The 10,108-nt window shown below is 50.3% G+C and overlaps 2 protein-coding genes across 5 annotated transcripts; both read left to right on the top strand.

Moving 5' to 3' along the window:
- Positions 1-50: 50 nt before the first annotated feature.
- BNIPL (BCL2 interacting protein like) lies at positions 51-7,669 on the top strand. 4 transcript variants are annotated; one of them, XM_078072470.1, is made up of 10 exons: positions 51-593; positions 1,354-1,449; positions 1,886-1,950; positions 2,152-2,352; positions 4,402-4,584; positions 4,770-4,872; positions 5,244-5,375; positions 6,192-6,278; positions 6,454-6,552; positions 7,022-7,669. In XM_078072470.1, the coding sequence occupies exons 1-10, from the start codon at positions 550-552 to the stop codon at positions 7,056-7,058; spliced, it is 1,047 nt and encodes a 348-aa protein (XP_077928596.1). In that variant the 5' UTR covers positions 51-549; the 3' UTR covers positions 7,059-7,669. The 4 variants fall into 4 exon arrangements, with proteins under 4 accessions (XP_077928596.1, XP_035978855.1, XP_035978856.1 ...); XM_036122962.2 differs by having other exon boundaries at positions 2,152-2,376; XM_036122963.2 differs by lacking the exon at positions 1,354-1,449 and having other exon boundaries at positions 2,152-2,376.
- Positions 7,670-7,803: 134 nt separating this feature from the next.
- Positions 7,804-10,017, top strand: C5H1orf56 (chromosome 5 C1orf56 homolog). The gene is made up of 2 exons (XM_036122961.2): positions 7,804-9,019; positions 9,816-10,017. Exons 1-2 carry the CDS (start codon positions 7,967-7,969, stop codon positions 9,834-9,836), a joined length of 1,074 nt encoding a protein of 357 aa, XP_035978854.1. The 5' UTR covers positions 7,804-7,966; the 3' UTR covers positions 9,837-10,017.
- The last annotated feature ends 91 nt before the right edge of the window (positions 10,018-10,108 follow it).

The following is a 10,108-nucleotide window of genomic DNA, read 5'->3' as shown; positions in this document are numbered from 1 at the left end:
TGTCTCCATTAACTTTTTTTTGGGAATGAAGAACAACAGTCTTCCATCTCTCCTTATCCTCGGCCGTTCATCTGTTTCTTCTTCCAGAACCCTCTTAATAACGGCGTTCCCAATCTTGCTTATGCTCAAAAAGCATAGTCTTAAAACCAAAATGTTTTTTACCATTTCCTTTTTTTTTTTCCTTTCTTTTTCTTTTTTTTTAAAGAGCAGCTTCCAGAAGTTATAAGGAGTCTGGGAGGGAAAGCAAACTGCCTTCCTCGACTCCCCCAAGACTAGCCACTTTAGAAAATGTCCTCTCTTCCCTAAAACCCGCCCCCACATAGGCAGGGTTTTTCTTTTGGGCAAACCTGCTGCTTGGGAAGGGAAAGGAAGGGAGGTGGCAAAACCTGTTTGAAGGTGAGGTTACCTCCCTTCCATACTTCCCTCCGCCTTGGAGGCGAGAGCAACAACAGTGAGACAGAGAAAAAGAACACAGAAGTGCTGGGGACCTGGGACAACCAGCTCCCAGACAGCTGCAAGTGTTTAAGGGAGACAGGAAGACGTGTGAAGATGGGAACCACGCAAGAAGCGGGAGAAAAGACGTTAGACCTTGGGTAAGTAAGATCTGGCTCACTTGATTGGAAATAAGCAACGAATAGTCTTGAGGGACTTTCCCACCGTCCAGCTCTGACCAGGGCAAATCTTGGCTTCCTGGAAGAGACGTGACTGCAAGAGAATGAATTTGCAGAGAAGGGGTAGGGTCGCTCTAGGTAGGAAATGGGGAACTGGGGGTTTCAGGATAAATCCCTATCGTTTTGTTTTTAAAGGAAGCTTCTCTATTTTGTGTCAACTGTGCCTGTTGTCTGTTTTCTAACACCCACTCCCCAGAATGGCCCTCTGGAAAGCTGACCTAGAAAGAAATTTAGGTGCAGGTACTCCTTCCCAGCAAATCTGTCTCCCTCCTTACCTTCTTCCCCCACCCCTCCACCTCTGCCATGGTTTTCCCTCACCACTCCCCAGTGTGGTGGAGGAAAGGCAGGCCTGACGAGGTGCCATCTTCCCCAACTCTGCCTGGTGACAGCTGGGCAGGTCTGTCAGGTTCCAGCCAGGTGTAATGTGGAATATCCCTACCCACTCTGTAGGCGGAGCAACGCCACAGAGGTAGATACGATTAGCTGGACATTCCATCTTCTCTCTGCTCCTAAGCCCCACAGGAGGGTTCATCTGTCTCCAGGAAGTGGTGGATGTGGTAGAAGTATCTGTCCCGGAGACAAGCTCTGACGTCTTTTCCAGTATCTCCTACATACAGCCCAGTTCCCTTAAGACACTGCCTAGTTGGTCTCATGATCACCCCCTCCCCCCGGGGACTCTTAGGGCCAGGGAGAATGCTGAAGCAGTGGGGCCAGCCGCATCCCTGAGACTTGGGGGACTGGAGCTGAAGGAGGAATGGCAGGATGAAGAATTCCCCAGGTGAGGACTGTGAGGGATGCTCATGAATGGCTGGCCGGAAGGATGAATTAGGACTTGAAGGAAGGAGGGGTTCAAAGAAGGCAGAGGGGATAAGATAAGATAAAATCGTGGCGGGGTGGTTGCTGGGTAGCTCAGTCAGTTAAGCCTCTGACTCTTGGTTTCAGTTGATTCCATGATCTCAGAGTCTTGGAATCAAGCCCCGCCTTGGGCTCTGCACTCAGCAGGGAGTCTGCTTCCCCTTTCCCTCTCCCTCTGTGCCTCCTCCCCACCAGTCCCTCAGCCCTGGCTTGTGTACTCTCTGTCTCTCTCTCAAATAAATAAATCTTAAAAAATAATAATAATAATAATTGTGCCTTGGCGAGAGGATTGATAAACTGATACCTGGCTTGATTCGTTTCACCTGCATTTCTGCCCCTTTGTAATCTTTCCCCTCTAGGTTTCTTCCTGAAGAAGTGGACCCTTCTGAAGATCCTGACGATCCTGAGAGAGACTCACAGACAGGTAGGCCTCAAGTTCTTGATTCTAGGCCAGTGAAGGGCTGTGCCGCCCTCATCCGTTTGTGGTTCCCCTGCTCTTTCCTCAAATATCCCGTTAAGTTCTTTAGAATTCACCCCATATATCACTACCATATGCAGGAATTCCAGCCTCCCCTGCCAACACACACATACTTTTCTATTCTTTTCTCCTCTCTCCTGACCCCAGGTACTCCCAGCACTTTAGCCCTGTGTGGCCTACGTCCCATGCGTAAGCGTCTTTCTGCCCCAGAGCTGCGACTGAATCTGACTAAGGGGACTGGAGGCGACGGAACTTCTCCCACGTGCTCCGAACCTTCCTCTCCTGATGGCAGTTCTGACCTGGACGTAGATGAAGTGGAGACCCCGTCAGACTCGGAGCAGCTGGACAGTGGGCATGAGTTTGAATGGGAAGGTGGGAAAGAAACCTGAGGCCTGAGCCAGTACAAGTGGAAGCTAGAGTTGAAGCTCAGGGTGGATTTAATGGGACGAAAGTCAGAAACAATAAGGTGGGGACCAAGTGGTAAGGTCAGCAAAATTAATTTCCTCAGAACGGAAAGGTAGAGTCTGTAGATGCAATGTGAGAGTAGTCAGTAGGGGGTGGGGAGGGTCCTTTGTTTAGGAAGCTTTTATTGAGTGACTGTTACATGCTATTACTGGGCGAGAACCGAGTTCTAAGGGTAAGTAAGATCCGTCCTACCCTCAGGGAGTTCTCTGTTTAGTAAGAAATTAACACATATACAAATAAGTGTAGTTGAAGATTATGGTCTACATATGTATAGGGGACGGTCAGCAGGGATATGGACAAGATCAGTTCTGCCTGAGAGGCATTAGCAAAGACTTCACAGTAGAGGCGATTCTGAGCTGGTCTTTATCAGGTAGCTGGGGAGGCATTCTAGGTAGAAGAAACAACTTGGGTAGGGACAGGGCATGTTGGACATGTTGGGGAATTCAAAGTATTAAGTATTATGATATTAAGGAAAACTTTGTTTCTTCTCTACTCACGACACTTCCGACACCAAATGTATGGATTTTACCCACACCAACCACTTCTCCACTTTTCCAGACATCAACAGGGCATCCTAGAGTTCACCTGTGGTGCTTGACAGGAGTTAGGACAGACCCCACAGGTTAAGGGCTCACCCACAAGATTGCCCTCGACTTCAGACACAAATCACATGTCCAAGTTGTCACCTGAACTTCTGAATCAGAGTGCTGTGTTAAGTTGGCAGGAGTCAAATCATGGAGGTCCTTGCTTCCACACTGAGGAGTTAAGATTTTATCCTGTAGGCAATGAGAAATCACTGAGTGGTTTTAATCAAGGGAGTAACATGATCAGATTTAATGGATCTAAAGAGGTTGGAAAAAACTTAAGGTCCGTCAGTAGAGTATTGATTCTAATATGGTGCATCCATGCAATGGAATACTAAATACTAGGCAAGCTTTTTTTTTTTTTTTAAGATTTTTATTTTTTAAGTAATCTCTACACCCAACATGGGGCTCAAACTCACAACCCCACCATCAAGGGTCAGTGTCGCACACGCCACCAACTGAGCCAGCCAGGCGCCCCTAGACAACCATTTTTTAAGATGAGGCAGCTGTTTCCATTGCTATGGAAGGGTCATGCAGAATTAGTGGGTATAGTATATTGCCATTTGAGTAGGAAAGCTAGGGTAGAAAACAAAGCTTGCTCAAGCTGTGGGGTAGAGGGTGGAATGGAGTAAACAGACTAGAGACAGGGAAACCAGTTAGGTGGCTAGCACTAAGTCCAGGTGAGAAATGCTAAGAACCTGAATCAGGACAGTAGTAGTGGAAAGAATGATAAGAGAATATAATGGAGACATATGGAAGAAGATTTGGGGTCCAGTTGGCTTGAGGGCTGACAGAGAAGAAAATCTTTGATACCAGTTTTCTCTCTCAGCCAGCTAGATGGATGGAGTCATTCATCCAGAAAGGAAATATGGGAGAGAGGAGGAAGAGAATGAGTTCGAATTACACTTGGGTCTGGTGGCTTGGAGATGACAGAAAGACACAAACTAAAGATGTCCACTCTAAGCATTAGGGACATGGGTTAGAGGGGCAAATTTGGAATCATCACCTTACTGGTAGTTATTGAAGACATGGGAACAGATGAGCTCACCCAAGGAAAGGCGTGGAAAGAAAGAATCTAGAAAAAAACTAATACTGGCAAGGGCCATGGACCTACCATAGTGCAGGGTTACCTCAGGGCCAGTGTCTAGTGAAAAAGTGAGGATCGTGAGTCATAGGAAAGAGAAACCAGCAAGGCACTGGATTAATTGGACAAACTAGGGCTAGAGTCCTAGAAAAAAAACTGAGGAATGAGCGGTTAGAGCAATCAACTCTAGGAACCTGGGGAAGGTAGAAGATACTGAAGGCGTGTACCGTGCCTTATCGAGCCTTCCCCATCCCTCTCTTTCAGATGACCTGCCCCGGGCAGAGAGTCTGGGGGCCAGTGAGGCAGCAGAAAGGCTGGGCCGGGGTTGTGTGTGGGATGTGGTTGGAGAAGATGGCCGTCACTGGAGGGTGTTCCGGACAGGACAGCGGGAGCAGCGAGTGGACATGACTGTCATTGAGCTCTACAAGAAAGCCCTCTCTCATGGAGGTAATGGCTCGCATACGTGGAGGGGGGAGAACTGTGACTTCTTGAATCAAATGCCGAAGTTGGAAACTCAGTTCCTGGCTTCAAAATCCTTTCTGTAACTTCCAGAGATCCTCGGAGTCCCTCAGCCTCAACAGATGTACTGTCCTACATAGTTGTGGACTGAATTTTCCCTTTGTCCTCTCCAGGTTACCATGGTGATGGCCTCAACGCTGTTATTGTCTTCGCTTCCTGTTACCTACCGAGCAGCAGCATCCCCAACTATACCTATGTCATGGAGCACTTGTTCAGGTTAGGTGGAAGCCCTGAAGGGCTCCAGGGGGATGTTAGGGAGGGAAAAGGAAAAAAAAAAAAACCCTGGGGCGCCTGGGTGCCTCAGTTGGTTGAGTGTCTGCCTTTGGCTCAGGTCGTGATCCCAGGATCCTGGGATCTAGCCCCACGTCGTCAGGCTCCCTGCTCAGTGGAGATCCTGCTTCTCCCTCTCCCTCTGCCGTGCCCCTGCTTGTGTTCCCCCACCCCCGTCAAATAAATAAAATCTTAAAAAAAAAAAAAAAAAAGAACCCCCTGCACGATCAGCAGCTGGCTGCAGAGTCTACAATAATCCCTCTCGCTCCCCACAACCCCAAGCGTGTACCTCCCTTGACAGTTGTGTCTCCCCCCAGGTATATGGTGGGAACTCTGGAGCTGCTGGTCGCTGAAAATTACCTGCTTGTTCACTTGAGTGGAGGCACGAGTAGGGCCCAGGTCCCACCTCTGGGCTGGATGCGCCAGTGTTACCACACTCTGGACCGGCGGTGAGCCACGGGGACAGGACGGCTGCAACTCCCGCTGCGCTTTCTCTTTCCCTGTTTCCATTCTTTCCTCTTCCATTTTAGTCCCTTCCTCTTTTCCTTGTCCCTCTACAACCCTTACCAGGCCTCTCCTGTCTTCTGAACTCTCAGAGTCAGGGAAGTCTGGTTTCAGATCTTGCCTCTGTCATTTACCTGCTCTATCATTTACCTTGGGCAAGTCACTTAACCTCCCTGGGACTCAGTTTCCTTCTCTGCAAGATGGCAACGATGATGCCTTTTCCAATGGCCATGGTGAAAACCCAATAAATCGGTGTGGCGTGTTGCTGGCCACACAGAATGTAACCTTCCTTTTTTCCCCGTCTCGCCATTTAGTTTGCCGCCCAGGCCGCCATCGTATGCTGCTCTCCGCCTTCATCCCTGACCCATATGGCTTTGTTCCCCGCGATGTTCCTTTTCCCTTTTTCTTTCCCCCATCTTCCCTTTGCTCACTTTTCTAGCTCATTCTTTTTTGTTTTTGTCCTGGTCGTGGGGGGCATGGGAAAAGGGGAGTAGTCAAGAATTTATGTGAGGGTAGGGCACAGGAGGGAGATGGGGCAGAGGGATTCTGGCAAGGGAGTTGCCTAAAAATGAGGAGCACGAAGGGCTAAACTCAATGGGTGGAGCTCAGATTACAGGCCAAAGAGTGGGGACTAGACCCAACTGCCAGAGAAATCTAGAAACTGCAGATGTGAAGGAAGTTAAAGCACAGAACATAGCTCCACCTGATCATCTGGCATGAAGGTGGAAGAATTATAGAATGATCTCCTTCCTATTCTGCAGGCTCCGGAAAAACCTGCGCGCCCTGGTGGTTGTCCACGCCACCTGGTACGTGAAGGCATTCCTGGCACTGCTTCGGCCCTTCATCAGGTACCAGCTCTGAGGCCAAGGACCTCCCTGCCCCCATGTTCCAAATCAAGATTAAGAAGATTTTGCCCCACCCTGGCTCTTTCTAGCCTTAACCACGCTCTGCTTGCCACATTTCCCTTTGTAAGGGTCTCCAGGAACCCTCTTCCCAGTAACTTGGTTTATCCTCTCTTTTCAGTTCCAAGTTCACACGAAAGATCCGTTTTCTGAACAGCCTGGGAGAGCTGGCCCAGCTCATCTCCTTGGATCAGGTTCACATCCCTGAAGCTGTCAGACAGTGAGTCCCAAGCTTGAGGAAAGTTTGGGGTGGGATGTATAAAGCCAGTTCCTGCTTTCTTAATGCCTTGGGGGAGATGCAGAGGAACTAAAAGATAGAGGCCCTGCTTCCACATGCTTCGGTATATCTGGGAAAACTGCACCCACCCAGAGAAGAAATTAAGGCTTGCATCCAACAAGAACAAATGAAAAAAAAACTATACATATAAGTGCTGAGGCATCAGAGAATAAACGAATATTCACAGCACAGAACTTAGAGGAGATTGAGATCAGCCATAGAAGTTAAGAAGTCAAGAAGGGCAGTGAAGAGAAAATACCCAGTGGGGAGGTACTAGGGAACAAAGGAGCCTGATGACCACCAGCTCAAGCACCCAATCTTCAGACTCTTCCAATTCTTTGGCTTCTCTCCCAGACCAGTGAGTAAAACCTAGGTCCTGCTCCTGAACTATTTTTTTGTTTTTCTCTCCTAGGCTGGACCGGGATCTCCATGGCTCAGGAGGGACCTAGAGGAAGACAGGAACCAAGGGCCTTAGAACCAAGCAAAGATTGATCTGCCTATGCCCTAACCCTGAAACATCTGGGCTGTTCCCTAAACCATCTCATCCTCAACTCCAGTACCACTGGACCTTCACGTTTCATTGGGGTGTCATTCCTCTCATGACCCTGCCTTCGAAGCAGGGCTCCAAGGTCCGGAACCTGATCTGCCTGGTGATCATCATTTCAGCTAGAGGGGTGCATGTAGCAGCATCTTGTGCAGGAAAGGGGAAGGCTGTGGGTTTTGGTCCTGCTTCAGCTGCAGAACCTTGGGCAAATAACTGCCTCTCTCTGAGTGTCCTTTTCCTCCCCTGTAAATGAAGGTGCTAAGACCCTTTCCACCTGGGGCATTCTAGCAGTCTGTGAAGCTCGGTGAGAGGTGGAGGGGAGGGCAGGGCTTAACTGACCACGCAGCCTGCTGGGAACCAGGAGTCAGCTCCCTAAATCTTGAAGAACCGCGGTTTCCTTCTTTGTCACAGCTGCTGCCTGTGAGTCTGGGAAGGAGTGCTTTCAAAACTTGTACTTTTGTCCTCTTGAGTCAATTCAGATCTGTAGCGGTTAATAAACTGCGATGCGAGATTTAAGCCCTGCTCCGAGGAAGTGCCCTACTTGCCCGGGCCCCTTACATCACAATGCGTCCGTCGGTTCTGGCACGGAGTTCTGGCCGCAGTGGTTCCTAAGCTGAAATAGCTCATACCCGGGTCTGCTCCGCGAGGGCCTGGGGGAGGGGCGTGGCGCGCGCGTAGGAGTCCCCCTCCCCCCGCCCTCCGCTGGCCGCGGTTCAAACGACCCGCCAGGTCGAGAGCGGAAGGGAGGGAGAGAAGGTAGGAGTCCCGGCCTCCCTCGCTGGCCTCCCACTCAGCCGCACACCGGCCGGCCCCATGGTCCCCGCCGCCGGCGCGCTGCTCTGGGCCCTGCTGCTGAGTCTGGGGCCCCGGGCGGCGGGGGCCCAAGGCCTGACTTCCACCGAGACGCAGCGGGCCAGTCTCCGCTTCGGGGTCCCCATGTCCCGCCGCCCCCCGACCACCCTCCGGACCGGTGGTCCCAGGAGGATGAAGGTAACAATAGAGGATGAGGATGACCTCGGGGCCAGTGCCGACCGCCTGGCCGGCCCGGCTGCTGCGGAGCTCTTGGCCTCCACAGTGGCCACAGGCGTCAGCAAGTCGATTGTGTCGTCGGCCGAGGAGGATGAGTCTTTGGAAGAGGGGGTTGTGATTAACGCCAGAAAGAATAACATCACTGCAGCGTCTCTCAGCAGGAGTTACAATACAGCGAGGGTGCCCAGCTCAAGGTTTAAAGCAAATACCCAGGAGCCTGAGATCAGGATGTCTTCAGACCTGCCGACCAAAAGCTGGCAGCCTACTGGGGACACAATGCACCCTGACAATACCTTGAGCCAGTGGTCAACAGCAGGGTCCACCCCAAACCGGTGGCAACAGCCCTCGTACACAGCGCTACCACCTCCGGAGGATCTGCGGCTGGTGCTGATGCCCTGGGGCCCGTGGCATTGCCACTGCAGGTCGGGCACCATGAGCCGGTCCCGGGCCGGGCAGCTGCAGGGCCTTTCTGGGCGCCTTCGTGTTGGCGCGCTGAGCCAGCTGCGCACAGAGCACCGGCCTTGTACCTACGAGAAGTGCCCCTGCAACCGGCTTCGGGAGGAGTGCCCTCTGGACTCCGATCTCTGCTCTGACACCCGCTGCACCACTCAGACCGCCACCACCGCCGCCGCCACCGCCGCCACCACCACCACCACCACCACCACCACCACCACCACTCCCATACCCCCCCTCAGCTCTAGAATCAGACCCACCCCCTTCCTCTTCTTTGGCCCCAGCCCCAGCCCCAGTCCAGCCCTTGCTTTTTGGAGACGGGTCAGGATCGGGCTGGAGGATATTTGGAACAGTCTGTCTGCAGTGTTCACAGAGATGCAACCAGTAAGTGTTTGCATGAGGTGTTACTTACCTCGTTTGGTCACTGATGCATAATATACTGGTTACTCACATCGTTAGCCACTGAGTCCACCTATTTCTTGAGCCACTGCTGGTTGGTTAATGGGCAATGTGTATCATTGGTCATGGGAGGATTATTGCCCAAATTGTGAAGATTAGAGATGTATCAACAATGCTTGATGCAGATAATAGATGTGGAAGATATTAATAGTTCTGTTTATTAATGCAATTTAATAGTAATAACAGCCAATATTTGAGGTCTTACTATGTGCACTTGACCTGGATCAATCCTCACAATGCTGTGAGGTAGAATTATCCCCACTTCACAGGTGAAGGAACAGGGATTTACAAAGCTAGTAAATGACAGTCACAACAGGATTGGTTGACCCTAGTGCTGATGCCCCTAACCACCACTATCCCAAAGAACCCCTGGGATTATTTCCAGCAATTTAAGAATTCTTCAGGAAGGATAGTCCTCTGCTTTACCAAATGAACTACCAAAGGCTCTGATTGGATAAAATATTCTCAATTGACAGGATTTCAGGAACTTTGGGGAGAAGGGAAGGACAATAAAATAGTATACGTGGTCTGTCGTTTTGCCAGTTTTTATCTTTCTCCTTGGGTATCCAATACTGTTCAGTATAAAAAAGAAGCATAAACAGGGGTCAGTGGTGCTGAAGGAATGAGGGCTTCTGGGGAGGGAGATGAAGCAAGGAAGGGAAAAGAATATAGATGTAGTTATAATATTTGCCCTTTTTCTCTATTTTGTTTCCTTACCCAGATAGAGAGAAACCGCAGGTAATGGCCACTTCATCCGCAACAGGTGTCAGCATCTCAACCTTTCCACCCCTTTCGATCCCAGCACCCATTGGATATTTTTAGTACAGAAAAACAAAACTAGAAAAAAAAATTGTTTGGTCTTGTGTCTTTTTACAGAGGTATCTGAGGGTGGAGACCAGAAATCTCTTGAACCTTAAAACTGAACTGTGTAACCAGCAGCATCGGGCCTGATCCCTTCCCTTGCCCCCAGCGTATTTTATACTCTCCCCCCCACCCCAGGACAAAATGTTGATG

This window comes from Halichoerus grypus, chromosome 5, assembly GCF_964656455.1.
Source record: "Halichoerus grypus chromosome 5, mHalGry1.hap1.1, whole genome shotgun sequence".
Classification (NCBI taxonomy): Eukaryota; Metazoa; Chordata; class Mammalia; order Carnivora; family Phocidae; genus Halichoerus; species Halichoerus grypus.
Note: the sequence above shows the minus strand (reverse complement) of the source record. Positions and strands in the feature narration are given on the sequence as shown.

Bases quoted from the DNA above. Each gene is read 5' to 3' on its own strand.
- BNIPL (XM_036122962.2), top strand. From the start codon at position 550: ATGGGAACCACGCAAGAAGCGGGAGAAAAGACGTTAGACCTTGG. The intron at 1,450-1,885 runs GTGAGGACTGTG...TTTCCCCTCTAG, and splicing joins CAGGATGAAGAATTCCCCAG to GTTTCTTCCTGAAGAAGTGG. The intron at 2,377-4,401 runs GTGGGAAAGAAA...CCTCTCTTTCAG, and splicing joins GCATGAGTTTGAATGGGAAG to ATGACCTGCCCCGGGCAGAG.
- C5H1orf56 (XM_036122961.2), top strand. From the start codon at position 7,967: ATGGTCCCCGCCGCCGGCGCGCTGCTCTGGGCCCTGCTGCTGAGTCTG. The intron at 9,020-9,815 runs GTAAGTGTTTGC...TTCCTTACCCAG, and splicing joins TGTTCACAGAGATGCAACCA to ATAGAGAGAAACCGCAGGTA.